At 47.7% G+C, this 20,000-nt stretch overlaps 1 protein-coding gene across 1 annotated transcript in view; it reads left to right on the forward strand.

The window, feature by feature from the left end:
* The window catches only part of epb41a (erythrocyte membrane protein band 4.1a), a 22,226-nt gene extending 6,714 nt beyond the window's left edge, over positions 1 to 15,512 (forward strand). The window contains exons 10-19 of the mRNA XM_056582832.1: positions 471 to 724; positions 953 to 1,037; positions 1,735 to 1,769; positions 3,350 to 3,412; positions 4,822 to 4,992; positions 11,733 to 11,861; positions 13,072 to 13,176; positions 13,783 to 13,863; positions 14,554 to 14,683; positions 15,456 to 15,512. Of these exons, the coding sequence (XP_056438807.1) occupies positions 471 to 724; positions 953 to 1,037; positions 1,735 to 1,769; positions 3,350 to 3,412; positions 4,822 to 4,992; positions 11,733 to 11,861; positions 13,072 to 13,176; positions 13,783 to 13,863; positions 14,554 to 14,652 (1,022 nt within the window). The 3' untranslated portion in view covers positions 14,653 to 14,683; positions 15,456 to 15,512. The remainder of the gene's footprint in view (positions 1 to 470; positions 725 to 952; positions 1,038 to 1,734; positions 1,770 to 3,349; positions 3,413 to 4,821; positions 4,993 to 11,732; positions 11,862 to 13,071; positions 13,177 to 13,782; positions 13,864 to 14,553; positions 14,684 to 15,455) is intronic.
* The last annotated feature ends 4,488 nt before the right edge of the window (positions 15,513 to 20,000 follow it).

Below are 20,000 nucleotides of genomic sequence, written 5' to 3' on the forward strand. Positions count from 1 at the left end.
TGCCCCAGGGCTCAGCTGAATGTGCTGCGTCGCCTTCTGTCACTGTCCCCTTCCCTCACCACTTAATGTGCTCCCTGTGAGCAGCACCAAACTTCCCTTTCTCATTGAAACCTATCCATGTACACCGAATGACGACACGGTTATGAGTAAAAAGTGGTGAGTTAGCGTTATTGCGTCCGCCAACAAATAATCAGGCTCTGCAATGTTTTACTACTAACTGCCTGGAGCACCTTCTGTTCAGCATGGTGAGATTCAAACGCTGACGTTAGGCATACATGGCACTGGCGGCCGCAGGGCATCTGAGCAGGAAGAGGAACGCCCATTTATGGAACAGTATGATTTCCGTGAAGCCTCAATGACTCTTTTGATTCTCGATCATCCCGGTAATAATTCCATCGTCATCATGAGACGATCCTCGTCAACCCGAGGTTAATCCGCGGTCCGCTCTCCACCTCAACGTCTCTCCGTAGCCATGGCGACCACCCCGGACAAGAACAGCCGTCCCGTCAGCGCGCCCATCATGTCCCCCGTGTCGCCGGACGCGGCCCCCTCGCCGCTGCCCTCCGGGGGCCCCCCCCTGAGGGGCCTGCAGCGCCACATCGCCGCCCCCAAAGAGCGCCAGTCACGCTCCGCCGACAGGAGGGCCACCAACGTGAAGACGGAGAGGCCCCCCGAAGCCACCAAGACCCAGAGCCCCCGACCCGAGTCCACGCCGGACATCAAGGTATGGAAGGGGGGGGGGGGGGGGGGGACCGAGGCCTCAGGATCCATCCTCAGGTTCTGCCCTCCTGGGGATGAGACACAGTGCATTATGCTTTACAGATTTAACGTCCGTCTCCACGTTATTGCCACACACAACGATGAGCATACTGCCGCCTAGCGGCCACTCACTGTAGTGCAGCCCTCTGCGGCTTGTGGGGGGCGCTGTTCTGAGCTCTGTCTGTGCCACCAGTCGGTGGCCAGGAGGGAGCGGAGGCCCTCCCCCGCCCTGAACGCCACCAACGGGGAGAGAGAGAAGAAGAGCCAGGTGTGTGTGTGTGTGTGTGTGTGTGTGTGTGTGTGTGTGTGTGTGTGTGTGTGTGTGTGTGTGTGTGTGTGTGTGTGTGTGTGTGTGTACTCACTAAGGCACTGATGATGAGAGCACTGTGAGACTGTGAGGAATGTGTGGACTAAAGCACTAAACACATGGACAGTGTGCTTCCATACCAAAGGGTGTCATTTAGAGGGGCTGTAGGTAAGATTTAGGAGCTATCATTTTGGCAATTTGCCTAAAAACCCTCCTACAGCTATTCTTAGTGAGTGATTTGCTCTGACAGAATATCTGTTCTGGTTGACTGCCTCTGTAGGAGATCCTTTACATTTATGACCACTTCCTGCTTGTTTCTGACCAATCAGTGCATCTCTTTTCATGGATTGGTTTCGGGGATCCATCCACTGAAGGAGCAGAGAGGGAGGGAAGGGTTTTGGGTGAAAATTCTTGCACTCTTCTGCGGTTTTCTTTCCGTTATTTGCAACCCTCAGATCTTACTTACAGCAGCCGCAATCCAATAGTTTATTTCACTTGCACAACATATAGGTCAAAGAGCAGCTCAATGTGCTTGATGTGAATATCAAAGTGATGGTTCTGTGTATGATTCGCAGCCTCTATATGGATTCAAGACGGACTCTAACATGATTGTGATGTTTTTCCCTCCTTGTTTTGGGGGGGGTTGCAGAAGCAGCATTCCCCCCGAGACAGAAACAAGGCAGAGATGGTGCGAGGGAGGAAGGTTAGAATGACTTCTTCAGCCGACTGATCCCTCACTCATACGCTGCTCTCTGCATCTGCTCGCACATCTGCGCACTTAAGATGATGCTTCAGGCTTGTTGTGCTTTTCTTTCTTAAAGGGATGTTTAAAAAAGATGTGATGCAAACGTGAGCCACGGACTGCCCCTGACTGCCCCTGACTGCCCCTGTGTTGTGTTGCTCATTCCGTGGATGTTTGTTCTCTGGTTTTGTCCCTGGTTCTGCAGTGCAGACCCATGAATGTTTGACCTTTCCCCGTAGAAGAGCATGCTACGGAATACATTTTCTCTTCAAACATTTAACTACAGGGCCCTTGTTCTAGTATAAATCCACATTATTACACAGAATTATGTATAATGTAATTATGCAGCTCTCAATGAACTCTTGAACCAGATTAAACCATTGTTAGTGAAACGATTCTCTTTTAGGCAATTGTCACACTTTTAAGTTTTATAAGTATACACCACAAAGTGGCAACACTTAAATGAAGAGCAGCAGTATTTGACTAAGTTTGATTGGGACACAGATCAGTCCAGGCTCCTGATCCCTAAACAAGAGTGTGTCTAGCTCTAGCTACCTCTCAAGCTAGCCGGCGTGCCGCTCGGGCGTAAGACAGGCAGACACGGCACTGGTGTTTCCACGGTAACATCGCAGGCTGATGGGACGCCGGCTCTCTTTCTGAATTGGGAACCCATCCATTTTGTGTGCAGCCAGCCGGAGACCTTTGAGGCTTCAGCACTAGTGCCCCGCTCGAATTGGCCCACTCGTGCCCTTTATAGTGCACTATATGGGCTGTAATAATATAATATAAGGGTACCAATCTGATTCTCTATAGGGCGCAGCACTGTGTAACCATGATGCAAATTAAAAGGGGCGCACAACCGATGTCGACGCTATATCCCCTGATGCCTGGTGGTGTCTTGGATTCATCCAGTAGAGAATAGTAGACTAGTCCAGAACAGACTCTATGCACACCAGATGCCACAGGGGGACGTGTTGAGACGGACTCACGGCCAAATGGAATGCAGCCCAGTGGACACCGTCGCAGTGTGTCTCAGACACAAGCCGTGACGTCATATATATATGTTTACATATATATCAACATGTGTGTATCTATGTATGTGTGTGTGTGTGTGTGTGTGTCTGTGAGGGACATGGACGTGGACGTCATGTTCACACTGCATAGAAGCCCCGTCTGAGAGTGTCGCTCCCATCACTGCTGCGTTGATGCCCACTGCAGTGTTCTCCTCCCCCCGCCCCCCCTGTGAGATGCGGGGGCTATGCAGGCAGCCGGTGCATGCTCCCGGTCCCCCGCTGTCACCCCCTGCCCATGGCCCCCCCACGTGCTTCTCAGGGGCGGGGGGGCCGACTGTTCCTCCTGCATGGGGCTGCTCTGTCTTCACAACCCCCCCCCTTTAACCACAGCAGCTTCATTTGCTTTCCATTATTTGATATACTCAGTCACATCCTTTCTTTTTTGCTTGGGTTGCTGAAGCAGGATGAGTACATTTGCTAATGTCTTCACCCTCTCAAAGAGCCGCCCTCTTCCTTATGTCCCCACAGAAACGAGCTAAGAAACTAGAGGGAGAAACTATTTATATCAGGCATAGCAATTTAATGTTGGAGGTTTGTATTCAACTTCTAGAATGCCCACTTCCTCTTTTAATCTTTTGTCAACTGTTTCTCTGTTTCTCTCTGTTTGCATGGATGTTGTGTTTTGCATTTATGATTTGTTTTTGTTGTGATTTCTATCTATCTTTCTAGCTACCTAGTTTTCGACTAAACCCTAACGGCCTGGCATGCACTATTTTTCTTTCTAACGCTAATGCAAGTAGCTCCATCGTTTCTACTCCATGTTGTCTTGCTCGTGCGTTGGCATCATTTGACAAATACACCACTAGGAGGAATGCCGTCGTTTCAAGAAGATGCTTTGTATGGCACACATTGTCCAACTCTGTTGAGCACATGTATCTGTAAAGAACGTGTGCCAGTGAGAGCTGTTATGCTGCATCGACCTCAAAGATGTTCTTCTACGTTGCCTTGTCCTTAATTAGCCAAGGAATTCAACCACTGTTTTTTTTTAAGACAAACTCTTAGAAACACTGAGTTGAAAACACTCTTAGTTGTGTATTTTTCAAAATGTTTGCCAGTTGTTTCATACTGTTTCATGCTGACATTCCTTCTCTCTGGCATTTCATTCACGCGGTTGTGTCCGCCACCTGGTGGCCACTCAGGGTGTTGATGTTGAACTTGACTCCTCACTTAAACGCAGTCCAACCTTTGTGTGGGCCTCCACGCGTGTGTTTGTGTGTGTGCGTGTTTGTGTGCGCGTGTATGTATGGGAAAGGGGGGGATTTATGTGTGTAAACTTTTTCCTTTCCAATTTAAGAAAAAGATCCAACGACATGTTCAACTGGTAATGATGGGTGAACATTTATGTAGTTCGAAGCGTTACTTAGCGTTTAATCTTTATGCAGCGATCTGTTCTGCGTGATGCTGTAACGCCAACCATGTTCCCGCCAGGGAAAGGGTTCTGGTTTCAGAATGTCCAGAAGACCTTTTCAGTAAGTGTCTTCTGCTTCCAGTAGATATTGATTTTAAATCTGCAGAATAGGCAGATTATTAGAACCAGGTTCTTCCCAGCTGGGTCTGCAGGCCTTCGTTATAGCTGTTCTTCTCTGAACACTGAACACAGGCATGTATAAGCAGCACAGTGAGTGCCTGTCTTCTCGTAACACACGGTGTGTATGAACCCTGCCATAGTATGTTACAACACCTTCACAGGCCCCAACACCCCCTGGATCACTGCCAGCCCACCCATTCATTCAGAGCATGCGTCGCGGCATGACCCAAACCCAATGCTTGGTTCTCCTGCACCCTCTCTCGTCCTCGCCTGGCTCTGCTGTGTTCCGTCGTCCGTTCCCGCACTCCATGTCATCCTCTAGTCGTCGTCCTCGTCAGTTCTCCCCATGACCCTCTCTGCGCCCCCCCCCCGGTCTAACCCCCCCTCCCCCCCTGTCGTGTGTGCCATCCAGGACGTGGACAAGACCCAGACGGAGATCATGCGGCACCACACCAGCGTGAGCGAGCTGAAGAGGAGCTTCATGGAGTCGGTGCCGGCGCCGCGGCAGAGCGAGTGGGACAAGCGCCTGTCCACCAACTCCCCGTTCCGCACGGCCAGCTTCAACGGCCAGATGCCGCCGGGGGTGAGTGTCCCACCCCCACCTCCCCCCTACTGCTGGGGCTGATGGGGCCCTAATGGGGCCCTGATGGGGCCGATGGGGTCTGATGGGGCTAGCAGCACTCGTCCAGTTCATATCAGGAGAATAGGAAATGTGTGTTGGGGGGGGGGGGAGACACAACTTCATGAATTACTCGAGAAAGCGATTAATATTATGGGATGAGTTGGTGTATATTTGGTTCTGTTCAACTTGATGGCGCTGTTTTTATTTATTTTCCGTTGCTTTGATCCTCCAATCCAGTGTTATTCTCCTGGTCTTTGTGTGTCTGGGGGATATTTTTAATTGTGTTTTCTTGGGGAAATTTGCCTCCACGAACAATAACAGATCATCTATCAGAACGTATACATAGTGGTCTGCTAGAGAATCTCTTTGCATTCCTTTGTGTGTGTGTGTGTGTGTGTGTGTGTGTGTGTGTGTGTGTGTGTGTGTGTGTGTGTGTGTGTGTGTGTGTGTGTGTGTGTGTGTGTGTGTGTGTGTGTGTGTGTGCGCGCCTGTTTGCGTGTGTGTGCGTGTGTGTGCGTGTGTGTGTGTGCAGGTAATGATGTCCACTGTAGTACCTGCATACAGCGCAGTTGGTGGCATGTCTGAGGTAAAGGGGCTCGGTTTGTTGTCACTATCTGGTTATGGCTTGACTGCAGTGTGTTAAGACCACCGCCTGGCGTTAAGGACTCAAACCTCATACAGGAATGGACTTTTGTTTTGGAATGGCAGCTCACAGCGGATGAACCAATAGGCAGCAGCTTTTCATTCACTACCAGATTGCTGGCCTGGCCTGTGACCTTTCAGGTCTGCTCCTCCAAACCCCGCCCCTCACCCCACCCTCCTGGCACCTCAAGCTCCTCTCATTGGCTGCTGTTAAGGTTTTTGTAATTCCCTGCTTGCAGTCCAAGCGCATGGCTGGGGTGATCGACACTGTACCTGCATGAGTCCTGCAATCACTGAATGAGTTGATCGGCGAGAGACTGACCACAAAAAATATCAAATATATACATATCGATAAATCAACTGAGAACAAAACAAAAAACAAACTGATCCTTCCTCCTCCTCCTCTTCCTCCTCCTCCTCCTCTTCCTCCTCCTCCTCCTCTTCCTTCTAATGTCATCGTCCTCCTCACCTGTCCCTCACCAACCTCTGTGTACCTCTTCAATGGTCGTCTCATGTTTTGTGTGTCTGTCTCTCTTCCATCCCGTCATACTCCCCCCCCCCCCCCCCCCCCACCACACTCTAACCCCCCCTGAAGTCCTGCCCCGGGTCGCCCCTCGAGTCTCCGTCCACCGCGTCCTCCTCGCCGTCCCCCCCCCTCCTGCCCCGCTCCCTCCACCCGTCCGGCGGCGCAGGAGGCTCCTTCCTGCGGGGGTCCGCCCGTAGACCCTCCTCCTCACCCCCCCTCCCCGGCCCGCGGTCCTCGTCCGCTCACAGCTTCAAGATGCAGTTCCTGTCCCAGACCTGACCTGGCAGGCTCCGCCCCCTCCCAGAGGTCACACCGCCCCCTCCTCCCAGAGGTCACACCGCCCCCCCCCCGCCCCCCTCTCAGAGGTCACACGGCCCACACTTATGTCCTTGAATGGCACAAATTGTACACACACACAGAAACACAGAGAGCACATCTTGTTGCATAATGGATGTAAAACTACTGGGTAAAAACGTGGTTAAAAAAAAATTATAATCAAGACAAAAACGAACAAAACAACCTTGAACATACACCTTGTGTCCCTGCATGACCCCCACACGTTGGAGGCTCTCCTGAGTCCTGGCCTAGGCCCCGCCTCCTCCAGGCTCACAGCCACGTGATAGGCCGACGGTATCCACGTACAGATCAGTCCGGGAGAGTGCCACGTTGCGGTCCTGCCACCCAGTAACCAGAAGGCCAGCTCCCTTGAGGTTGGCCCTCTCCTCTCTACACATCTGTAAGACATTGCACTGCCACGACGGTTTGCACTAAGCTAACGTTTTAGCCGCCACAGAATGCCTTCTCCGAAACCGCTGCCGCGAGGGCACGGACCGTTGGCCTCTCGCTGTCCCCTCACTCTCTTTCTCTCTCTCTCTCTCTCTCTCTCTCTCTCTCTCTCTCTCTCTCTCTCTCTCTCTCTCTCTCTCTCTCTCCCTCTCCCTCTCCCTCTCCCTCTCCCTCTCCCTCTCTCTCTGTCTCCCTCTCTCTCTCTCTCCTGCCACCGCAACCGTAGTATGCTTCAGCCAATCCCGGACGTCCTCCCGCTGTCCTAGTGCTCTCTCTGTTGAACTGTGCCCAACCTCACAGGTTCACCTTTCTTTTGGAGCAAAAACAAAAGAAAGTAGGAGGACTCCTCTGTTTCTGTGTGGATACCTGCTCCATGCCCTCCATGGATAGGACTAGTACTGTGGTGGCCTTTGACCTGGCCAGACGTGTTTATTCACACAGGTGGAGGTCCCATGTATCTGGTCATACTCCAGACGGAGACAACATTGGAGAGGTGTTTTGAACGATATTCCCGCTGCAATTCCTTATCCATGCAAAGCATTCCTTGTTTATCCACACGCGGTCCCCTTTGCTAAGTGCTCCAATATTTTTGCAATAGCAAATGTTGCTTTCTTTCATCATGGTTTGAATAGGTTTGTAAAGTCACTCCGCATAGAGTGTGATAAAGGCGCACTGTTAGCTAAGCTAAGCTTATGAAACGCGTACGGAACGGGAGCAGACGACACGGGTCCCGCGAAGATCCGCGCTGGGGCCCGCTCTCTCTGACATTTCAAGCCTATAACTCTCCCCTTCCTCTGAGACCACATGCACCCCTGCCCCACCTCCTCCTCCCCTCCTCCTGTGTGTCCTGTCTGTCTGCCCCCCTCCCCCTGTGTGTCCCCTGTCTGTCTGTCTGTCTGTCTGTCTGTCTGTCTGTCTGTCTGTCTGTCTGTCTGTCTGTCTGTCTGTCTGTCTGTCTGTCTGTCTGTCTGCCATCCCCCCTCTTGCTCATCCATCCACTGTGTCTCTGTCTCTCTTGGTCTCCCTTCGGGCGACGCCCAGCGAGGCAGGAGTCGCCCTCTGGCCGCGGCCGTGCACAAGGTAAGAGTGGTGAGCGCGTGGGGGGCCCCGGTCCCCAGGGGCCCGCCCCTGCTCTGGAGCCACGCCGCCCACGCCCCGGCCCCACCGGGAGAGAGCGAGGAGGCGGATAGTGAGGAGGAGGTAGTGGGAGCGAGGGCGCAGCGGGAGGAGGAGGAGGAGGAGGAGCGAGCCCCGAGCCGGGGCCACGCCCTTAGGGTGCCAGTGGGGGAGGAGGAGCCTCTGGGGGCCTGGGGCGGGCCCCGCCCGGCCAGGCTGCCCCAGTCACGCCTCTCCTTCCTCCTGTCCTCCGGCCTCCTGGTGGTGGCGCTGACCATGCTGTGGATGATCTTCCTCTGAAAACACACTCACTGGCACACGCACTCACGCATACGCGCACGCACGCACACACGCACACACACACATCCTGTAAGGCTGAACCCGTGATGATGTTAGAAGATCAGTACAATGGTTCAGTCTGTGACCCGTATCCACTCACCGGCTCCGTATATATACCCTGCCCCCCCCCCCCTCATACACACCTTCACCCACACTCACACAGCGCTGTGTCCGATCCACGTTAAACCCAGTGCGTCTAGGACAACCTGGACTTAAGAGACATTTCTGCGCTCTATAGCGACCAGAGACGGACAGTCGTGGTGCAAGAGGTTAAATAGCTATTTCCTGCTAGTTCTGCAACATACAATCCTAAAACGCTCAGCCATACTTAGCTAAATGTTGTCGTCAAGCAGGATCGAACGTGACCTGTAATGTTTAGTGTCACTGGGTTACCCAAGTTCTGAAATGCTGAAAATGATTTTTGGACTTTTGTGCATAAGTTCTGGGTTTTGGACGTTGAACTTGTTTTTGTGATGTATCCACACGCTGGTCAGTGATACTTGTGGATTATGCAATGGCCTTAAAGCAACGCTCCTCACAAGACTTGACAGTGGTCTTTGTTTACCTGAACCCCCAGGGACCAAACAGATAGAAACATGGTACATATGTTGCTTGCAAATCGAATCTGTGTGGTTATAAAATCACTGCCCTGCCCCTTTCCAAAACTACTGGGATGATGTAGAAGTGTCTGAACAAAGAGCTTTCTCTGTTCTGCTCTTTGACACTCATGTTTTTAGTGGTAGATGAATTGCCAAAATGTTGTATTACAGCCTTGTGAACAATACAAGAAGATCTGTTCTTGACATCGATCTCAAATGATTTAATTTGGCTCCCAGTCCGTCTAGATCACTCCCAAAGAACTTGTTGATTTAGTTTTCATTTTGTGATTTTACTGAAAATGTTGACTCTCAAGATTGGGAGAATGTCAATTGGAGTGTTCTTTTCGAATTAGTATTTCTAGTTCAAGTGACAAGCTCTTTGATGATTATTCATATATTATTTGCATTGAACTAAAAACTAGGTTGGAAGCCATGCAAAAGACACACGCAGAGACTCTGACATGAAGACACAGAGCGCAGTTCCTTGGTGGAGGAACGTTAATAGAGGATTTTAATTTGATGGATTGAATGCATATAGGTGGACTCTGGGAACTAATTGAATTAATAGATGCTGCATAGTAATTGTGTTGTTTATCTTCTAAACCTGTGAAGGATGCATGCCCGTATTCCTACATGTTCTAAGTGTAGCGTAGAGTTCTTCAACTTTGTTCCCCTTTCAGGTGGGTCTAGAATTCTCAGAATTACAGTATGAATGGAAAAAACAATAATCTTCATTTTGTTGAGGTTCTCGTCCTGACACATAAGAAATGCTGTTTTGTGAACAACAAACACTCAACATTTCTGATGACATCCCTGCTCAGATTCTTACCGTGAGTTAAGCAGCTCGAATCGAACACACTACACGTTTAAAACAGAGCAGCCTCCTGCGTTTCCTTGTGAGTCCTACGGTCTCATCCCGGAGTGACCTTTGCTTTAGCATCCTACACCAGAGCCACGTCCCGCTGCTCTGTGAACACATCCCCAACACTGACGGGCTCAGGCAGCGGCTCGCCCCCGGGCAGGCGGACAAAATGTCACTCCAAGGACGGGAACCCCAGCACAGTGAGCAGCAGAACAAAAGAAGTGTGTCCCATATTTTAGAGACTAAGACTTCTCTGTACTTTCACTGTGAAACATTTATAAAGAGACCACTATCAAGGTTTTCATTTTATTCATTTTTTTGTCTTATTTGGTCAGCTGTTTCCTTCTGCCCTTTTTATAGGCATAACTTTAGTTAAATAATGATTAGTAGTGGTCCACAAGTGAACTGGGAGAGGCGGTCTCTGATGAACAGGTTATTGTGAGTGAATGCTGACTACAATGGGAACCAGGCCACTGTCCCCTGACACACAACACAGGAGCAATGGGGCTGACCCTGAAGTCTGCAGTGTGTTACACTGTGGCAATCCCTCATTATCCAACAATACAAAGAAATGTATCAAATATGGAATGTGTAAATATATTGATTTATGTCATATCTGGTTAATGGTCAGTGTTGTACTAAAGATACCAAATTAACATCTGTTCATGTCTTTATTACATATTATGGGATAGGTATGAGCAGATAAGCAACACGAGGCACCCTAAATAAGATAATTCACTCTCTCTCTCTCTCTCTCTCTCTCACTCTCTCTCTCTCTCTCTCTCTCTCTCTCTCTCTCTCTCTCTCTCTCCCTCTCTCCCTCTCTCTCTCTCTCTCGCTCTCTCTCTCTCTCTCTCTCTCTCTCTCTCTCTCCCTCTCTCCCTCTCTCTCTCTCTCTCTCTCTCTCTCTCTCTCTCTCTCTCTCTCTCTCTCTCTCTCTCTCTCCTTCTCTCTCTCTCTCTCTCTCTCTCGCTCTGTTTCATCTATATATAATCTATATATGTATATATCATCTCTCTGTCTCTCCATCCAACCCCAACCCTTAAGATCACAGAGGGGATATTGTATATTGATTATCATATCATTAGAACGGCCATAAGAGAGATCATTAATTAACCTTCTCCTCCACATGCAGGTTTGAGATGAAAGGTGAAAAGTTACATTCAGAAGTTACAGTCTTGTGAGCCGGGGTTACTTTCAAGCTCCATCCTCGTCCCGTAGGGAGCTCTTATTTTGAAAAGCTTTGCCCTAAAGCAAGCCGTCTTACTAAAATGAGTCACTGCTGCAGTAGACCTTATCTAGTCTCTTTCCAGCCAGGACTTCACAATATACTTGGCTTCTGCTTATGATGTATCTATTGATTGATCAAGTATTCACAGACTCTGTGTACACCTGTTGTCTTTTCAGTGGATATTATTATTATTATGATGAATTTTCATAGCTCAACCCCTTATTGCACAAAAGACTCGTCAACAACATATTTATTCCCGGTAAACAGGTTTCCAAAAGGTTTGACACCAATTGGCCCTTAGGGGGTGCTGTAACTCGGGGTCAAGGTCAAATGCTTGACCCCGAGTCACAGCGGGGCCCAAGGGCAGATCAGGTCTGAGACGTGGTGAAGAGGCCTTACGCGTAAAGTTTCAGGTGAAAACATGCCAATATGAAGAAGATCGTTCTGGATTAAGTCATTGGTTGGTTTCGCAGAGCAAACTGAGACCCTGAGTCTAGCAGCGAGTTTGCCCTGGAACACCGGTCTATGTGTTAGTTTGGGGGGTGGATGTGATTCCACACAACGTCCTGACTGTGTGTCTCTCGTCCCCTCTGCCGCTAGTCTCCAGTGCAAAGGACTCAAACCATCACCATCTCCGACGTCACCAACTCCCTGCGCGGGACGCTGGCCAACCAGGACGTCCCCATCCTGCACACCGAGACCAAGACCATCCTGTACGAGTCAGCGCAGGTGAGGAGTACTCTGGCTGTCAGGCCACCAGCGCCCCCCCCAGTCCAACTGTGTGTTATAGCCCAGCCTCCCACAGTCCCACTGGGTTACAATCCAGTCTCCCACAGTCCCACTGTGTTACAATCCAGTCTCCCACAGTCCCACTGTGTTACAATCCAGTCTCCCCCAGTCCCACTGGGTTACAATCCAGTCTCCCACAGTCCCACTGGGTTACAATCCAGTCTCCCACAGTCCCACTGGGTTACAATCCAGTCTCCCACAGTCCCACTGGGTTACAATCCAGTCTCCCACAGTCCCACTGTGTTACAATCCAGTCTCCCCCAGTCCCAGGGTGTGAGGCATGTCTTTAACTGATGACGCACCCATCTTGAGTTGATGACAGAAAACTCACACTTGCATTGCCTGTCCATTTTTTATATCATAGCCTTGGAAAATCGTATTAATACATTTTAGACAAATTTCATATAGTCCGTTTTTTCAGACGGACGGCCACACACAATGATGTCCGCGAAGATGAATTCAGTCTGACGTTCAATATTCCCCCTTTTTTGCTTCCTAATCTCAATAGCTCATTGATTTCATATTAGTCCTATTTGTAACACATTGGACAACGTTTCACAGATAAAGCCACAAAATGTCCTTGATACTAGGAATAAATCATGTTGAAATCGATTACAGCGATCTAATAGTGTGAAATATTGTCTTTACACCAAGACTAATCTGAAAGAAATCAATTTGATCAAACAGCTTTATTCAACAAGCTACTTTGCATTGCAGGAGAATATAGTGAAAGAATTTGGAAGGGCGCTTCACTACCCTTCCTTATCAGGCTTTTATAGTTACAGCAACAAATAATAAAGAATCAAGCCGTTCAGAACTCTAGCCACACTCTTAATGCTTGGCGATGCCTCTCATACAAGAAGGCACAGTATATTACGGTACGATTCGTAAAGGCCAAAGTGCAGGGGGAAAAACGCCCCTATTGGTTCTGCATGGGGGGCTCTTTCTCAACCACGGAAGGTCCAGCATTAGATTTCAGATGGTGGTATACCTTACAATCTCAAGGACCTAAATTTAAGGCATACAGGGGAGATCTTAGTGGTAGTCTGTATCCCAGAGCGTCCCAGCATCATCAGAATGGACTGACTGTACTTTGTCGTAAGATTCCAACTCAGCGTCGTCTAACATCGAAAAGGTGTCTCTCTCACAGTCGGCAGACACCATGGGGAACGAGAGGGACTCCACCCTGCTGCTGAACGCCCAGACCATCACCTCAGAGACCGTCAGCCGCACCACCACCACGCAGATCACCAAGGTAGCCCCACACTGCTCGCTGCACCGCCGTCTGGCCAATCACAATCAGGCAAACATTGGCGGGTCGGCTTAGCTCAGGAGGTAGAGCAGTTGTCTTGTAAAGACACTGAACCCTAACTGCTCCTGACGAGCTGGCTGTCGCCTTGCATGGTTGACTCTGCCGTTGGTGTGTCAATGTGTGTATTAACCGATGTAAGTCGCTTTGGATAAAAGCGTCTGCTAAATGCCCTGATTGTAATAGTAAACACACTTGTTAGTTCTGTGATTCTGTAAGCATGTGTCAGCTGCTTGGGTGCTTCCTGGATTGAGTATTTTCACCGAGCCATTGACTAGGTGACTCACTTACAATTTGTTGCAGTGCTTTGAGCTCTCAGGGTCTTTTCCCTAGAGCCCCATCATCACTGGCCCTCGGACTCTTCAAACATCCACCCCTCCTATTCTAAAACCTTTTTCACTAAAGTTTGAGGGACACAGAAAAGTTTGACTGAACTTGGATAAGGTTCTGTTCCGAAGATTAGGCCACTTCATCCACTTCAACTGTTTTGGGTACTGAAGCATAGCGCTGTAGTGCGTGACGGTTTGTCGCTAAGCTGTGCTCTCCTTTCAGACCGTGAAAGGAGGCGTCTCAGAGACCCGTATCGAGAAGAGGATCGTGATCACCGGGGACACAGAGATCGATCACGATAAGGTGAGGAGCCGCTGACATCTCTCCCTTATCTCTGGTGTCTCCCGGCCGTGCGCTAGCTTCCTCTCTGCTAGCTTTCTGTAGCAGGTTAGCACTGTTGCTAGGTGCTACGTTAGCATTGTAAGAGGGCTGATCTATTCAATTCAATTTTATTTTATTTTGTGTAGCCATCACCATTACAGTCTCAAAGGGCTTCACAGCCATAATATTTATGGCAGCTTTCATGCCAGGAACTCTCTATTCTGCTTATTAAATAGCGGGTGAACGTTTTCATTGAATACGGTAAAACACCAGAAAGTTCCCTGATGAATCCTTCCGCAGTGCAGTCTTATCTCTGCTGCTTCACCGTATCTGTTGATCCTCTACTTGAGCGGACCACGTGTGCTTACGTGTTGAGGCTCCGCATTTACATTAAGGGCATTTTGCTGACGCTTTCATCCAAAGCGACTCTGTAACCATTCAGTCACACATTCACACACCGACAGTGGGGTCAACCACGCAGGGCGACAGCCAGCTCGTCAGGAGCAGTCAGGGTTATGTGCCTTGCTCAGGGAAACCTCTACACTCAGCTAGGAGGAGCCGGGAATCAAACTAGAAACCTTCTGGTTAGCAGTCAACCCGCTCCACCTCCTGAGCTACTGTGGCCCCTCCTCCCCTCTCTTATGGCTCTGTGTCCCCCCCCCCCCCCCCCAGGCGCTGGCCCAGGCCATCAAGGAGGCCAAGGAGCAGCACCCGGACATGTCCGTCACCAAGGTGGTGGTCCACCAGGAGACGGAGATCAGCCCGGACTAGAGAGGCCCCGAGCAGGCCGGGGCCCTGGGAGGTAAGGGGCCTGGGGGTCATGGGATAACTCAGTGGAACATAGTCGTTAATATACGAATTAATTATAATAATAAATACAATTTTGTTTATTTCATATACTTGCATTTATGTTAAGTTCTTTTTGGAATACATGTCATGAAAAAAAGGTCATTTTGGGTACAATTCATCTGTATAAATGTAAATGTTTTTTGTATTTGTGGAACCCCTACTTCTATTTGTGATAGCACCAAGACAGCAAGACACATTCTTTGGCTATTTAATCCTCCCTGGCTCAATAGCTCTTTGTGATTGAGATTAGAGAGGCATCAGGAACGCCATCATATGGCTGACGACCGTACACGCATTTGAGCTTCTGAAGAGGGATTGCCCCCGATCATTTTAACAGCGCTATTGACGGTCCAATTATCGTGTAAACTGTGCGTTGACAATCCTGCGTGAGTCAGACACCTTTAGCCTTAGCTCTACTATAGACGTGAGCAGGAGAGCCCAGAGCAATAACACCAAGCCCAGCTGCTGGTCCCCCTCTGCAGGCCTTTCCACAAGGCCATTAGGGCTGGAGGCGCGGAGGAGCCATGCCCATGTGGCTTTCATTTCGGTTCTGTTATTGCGGTATGAAGTGTCCACGGCGGTCTGGCAATGTGAGTCCTCTGTTTACTGGCCGGCCCACTGTGGCCGGTAAACACTGCGCTGCCGGTGACCATCCCAGCTCTAATGGTTTGTGTTCCCCGGTGTTTACTAACCAGACTTCCTATTGTCTCTTTCTCTGGGTTCAGCGGAGTCACAACCATGTCCTGGAGCTCGGCTCTCCTGCCCCTAGCGTCTCCCTTCTCCCCCCCCCCCGGTTTGACCCACCGCCCAGGACGCCCCTCCAGCCAGACCGCAGGCAGGACCCCCGCCCTGGCCCTGGAGCCAAGCATTTTGACCTGCCATTCGTTTTCTTTTCCTGGAGTTCCATTGAAGATGGATGGTGTTCCACAACATGGCTGCCTAGTATTGCCCAGGATTTCCCACAATCCCTCTCTTCTCTTCTCACTGCCACTGAATTGATCAAAGTTCAGTATTTGGGGGTTTTCTAACGAGAAATGAAAGTCAAACATTTGTGAATTATTTCCTCTCCTATTTGTCTGGAGATTTTAAGAAATTTTCAAAAGGGCATTTTGGTCTTTTAGTCTTATTTTTATACTGCTTTTCTTACCACCATAATTGCTAATCTGTAGCGCTGGGGTCAGTATTTTTATTACCTTCAATCGTGTGAGGTGGGAATGTGGGGAATTTCTCTTCAGATCTGTTGAACATGTCATCAAGAAGCAGTAGATTCCTAAAATCATCTCACTCCAAAATAGTTTGGTGTCATGTTGTACAGTAAAAGTATATTTTATTGTCCCTCTTAATATTTTATTGTCCCTCTCAATGTGAAAAAATATTTTTCGATATAAATGTCACTGACTTTATCAGACCAAAATGGTGGGCCGTTAAACATGTATCCTACTTTAAAGTTACGTCGTGATAATCTGCTAAATTATCGTTATCATCTTTTACTTATTATTTTTCATATTTATTGAGTTAGGATCCTCTCTCTAGATTCAGACATTATCAAAAGAACAGGAGACGGCAGTGTTATTTATTTTCTCTATTTATTTTCCCTCTCTGACTTGTCTTTGTGTATGTGTTTAACATTTTAACGATAGTGTTCTTGTAGCAGCGGAATGTAGTTTCATAGTTTTGTATAAGGCTGAACACAACCCCAGCAGTATTCGTTCTCATTGGGCAGCGTTTTGTGCCGCAGTTATATTAGTTACATAGTTGCATTTCTACTTTTCTACCAAAGGGGGCAGTGTGTCCTCATCCACAGAGGTTCGAACAAATCAGAGGGATTGCTTTCACGCTTCAACGGGCTAGGGAGTTTATATAGGATGAATGGATTATGGCAGAGTTGATTTGCAATAAAACATTCAAAAAGTTGGTGAAATGCCATAGAAAACAAAAGAAAAATATAACAATGTGGCAAATCACTAACACTTTGTCCACGTTTTCCTTTGAGAATCTCTATGTAGGCCAACAAAACATGTTCACAGTTACAATATGATGATTTTTGTATATGACAACAAAGTAAATCAATGCCTTTGTATGATTTTTTTAAAGTAAATATTGCTGAATCTCCTGTGAAAGACACACTGTCCTGTAAAACAGTCCATTACGGTCCACACATGCAATTTGTAATGTTTAGTCTACTCCTAAAACATGTATTTTTGTTGTAAATGTGTTCTTTGGTACAGAAACCTAATGTGTCATTGCTAACTTATTGTGCTGTTTGCCATAATTGCGGGATTTACCTTTCACTTTAATTTAAACTCACAGTAGTAAACTAGACAACTGAGGTTTATAAGAGTTTTTTGTTATTTCTTTCTAAATGAAAAACACTGTTAATGAAGCGTAATTAAAGAACGCCATGCACTGAATAAACACGTGTAGAAACCTCATCCCTTCTCACTGATCCATATTTACTTGGAGCTCTCTGAGGGTCTGCATACCTTGTTATTCTAACCAACATAAGAGTTATGATGTTTCAATAATGTATTCAATCATATATTTATGTGGACCAAACACAATCCCCAAAATGACATGAGCAGTGAGCTGTGAAACAATGAGAGGGCAAAAGCAAACACAAATAATGTGTTTACAAAAATAATATGTTGATGGATTCAGCCTATTTCATTACGAGTAACAAGTGCATTCAAGCCAGTGCAGGCCTCTTAAACCAACATCATGTAGGACCTGTCTGCAAGACACACGGTGGATTAGGAACTTCTGAGGTCACCTGACTGGCACTATAGGAATTCAATCATTCAAATCCTCAAAGAAAAATGATTTTTCAGTCGTAATCATTTTAAAGAAAGCCCATTTCCCCAGCGTCTCTTTCAGATCAATGATCAGAGGAGGGCCTGTGGGGCCAGACCCCGGGGCCCACTGGGGCCCACTGGGGCCCACGGGGGCCTTATACCACTCAGATGACCTCAGACTGGTTCTCTCTCAGAGGACGTTGAACTGACAGTTTGTGGCCAGGCTAAATGCAGTGATGTGTCATTCTATTGACGTTTGTCAGTGGTGCGTTTATGATTGATGACGAACCATCCAATGACCTGATGTATTATGGGATGGCCAGACTCCATGTGTGAGTGTCACCTCTGGTGTTTTGTGAGGCCGCTCTCTGTGATGGAGGGCATACATAAGAGCCTCCACACACCTATGCAAATACATGCTCACTATTTATTCCAAGGGCTAATATATTTACATCACTTATAAAACATGAGTCACACACTGCATAAGTTCTGCATTACAGGCCTGAACGTCTAACGCCAGGCCCGCCTTTAAAAAGAGGAACACTGCCTGTTTGATCAAAAAAAATGGCTAAAACTAATTCTTCTTTCATGCTGTTGAACAAAACTATTGAATTTGCATTTGTCGTTTCATTAAAATGTCAAATCTCTACTCAACCGTTAATGAAATAGACAGAATAGTATAAAGTGGATGTGTTTATGGCTAGGTGGAATTCTTAAATAAGTAAGACTTTAGTGGAGGAGAAGCTACGGTGAAATAACATTGGTCCCCAATGATCTGTCTACTATTTGAGTGTAATATGTTACAAACGCCACAGCCATCTGTCTGCTGTAAGTCAGGGAGATGCTCTGGGAGACTATGTGTCTTGGGTGAATCCAATGCTATTATTCTAAGACTGAAGTTATCTGATCTCCCTACAGTCTGCAAGGCAGATGGGATGAAATCGAATCACGTTACATTAGGTTACCTTGATGTTACCTACCCAATGCCCTCGCCACCCGACTCATCATGAAGAGGACGGGAGGAAGGAAGGCTTTATTATTCTGAGGGGAAAGCGGCGATGCACTTCATATTCACTTCCTGTTTCAAATTCATAAAGTGAAGAATTAGGTGAATTGCACGTTATGGCTGCAGAATTGTTAGTTGTCAAAAACAGGCCCATAAAAGCGAACAAACATTGAACGTAATATCTTAAATTGTAGCAAGACAGAGCTTTGTGTCATCCCAAACTACTGGATTATTCTGAACACGTGCATCTAACTCCCAGCCAATATAAGATTCATCCCTAGGTTTTATTTGTATGGAGGAGGTTGGGAAGCAGGATTTCAAATGCTTCGCTGTGTGATCCATTTCACAGGCAATTGATTTGACAGGCGATATATTTGACAGGCAATATATTTGCCTATATTCCAGTGTGGAGAAGCAGGCACTTACTCATACATCAATCAATCAATTTCAGTACTCAAACTGCTCTTGGCAGATCTGCCGTGACCTTAAATTCATATTAATACAGGGTGAGGAGTGTGATAATTCTTTAAACATTAATTATTATTGGTACATATAAGAGCTGTTGGTTCAGATAATCTCGTCTTAAATGCTTGTGTAGGTAAAAAGTGAGTGACAAACCAAAGTTTCCTGTTCTTACTGGTATCGGTGCCAGCCAGTTCCAATACGGGTTATTGGCTTCTTATTGCAGGTGATGTCAGTTTGCACCGATTTCATAATAAATAAGAAACACCATTCTGCAGTGTTGTCCTGGTGAGTTGGTTCTACTCTACTCTTTGAAAACAGAGCATTAGAACACACCTCAGTGAAGCTAGGCCTGTATGCATCAGAGTTGAGCTCTTAATGTGAGAGGAAATTGCTTTTGCATGTTGGTGGCACACTGTGATTGCATAGGTTACACATTATGTTGTCAGCGGGAGATAAGTATAAGTATAAGTATTGCTTTGGGGAAAGGTTGTCCCAAGCAGTGCTTCTCTCTTTGGCAATGAGTGTGTTCTGGGTTCAGGCCATGATGTACTCAACGGCTGACAAATAAACGCACACGAATGAGGACTGCTGCACGAATCCTGCGTTGGTTTGGTGTCCCCTTCAAGCACGTCCCCCTCGGCCTTGAGTCTACGGATGCGCAAGGTGCAGTACCAACGGAAACCTTGGGGCATTATACCGAAAACCGTGACAGGACACAGCAAAGAAGTAGTAGTGAACAATGGCGCTGAATGTGAAGAGCAACTATGTGAGCTGGTTCTAAATAACACCGTCTGTACGAAGACACGAGCCGAGACTGAAGATAGAACGTAGCGGATTATGTGAACAATGCCGCATGCGTAGCGTTAGAGTACGTTCAAACGTACCCAAACAAACTATAGTTCATCAAGACATTTGAAGAGGCAAATTCAAAGATCTCTGTTTCACTCTCTTTGAAGGCAACGTGGTGAAAACAAACATTACCCCGCTATGCAAGGGAGTATGAGAGC

This window comes from Gadus chalcogrammus, chromosome 22, assembly GCF_026213295.1.
Source record: "Gadus chalcogrammus isolate NIFS_2021 chromosome 22, NIFS_Gcha_1.0, whole genome shotgun sequence".
Lineage (NCBI taxonomy): Eukaryota > Metazoa > Chordata > Actinopteri > Gadiformes > Gadidae > Gadus > Gadus chalcogrammus.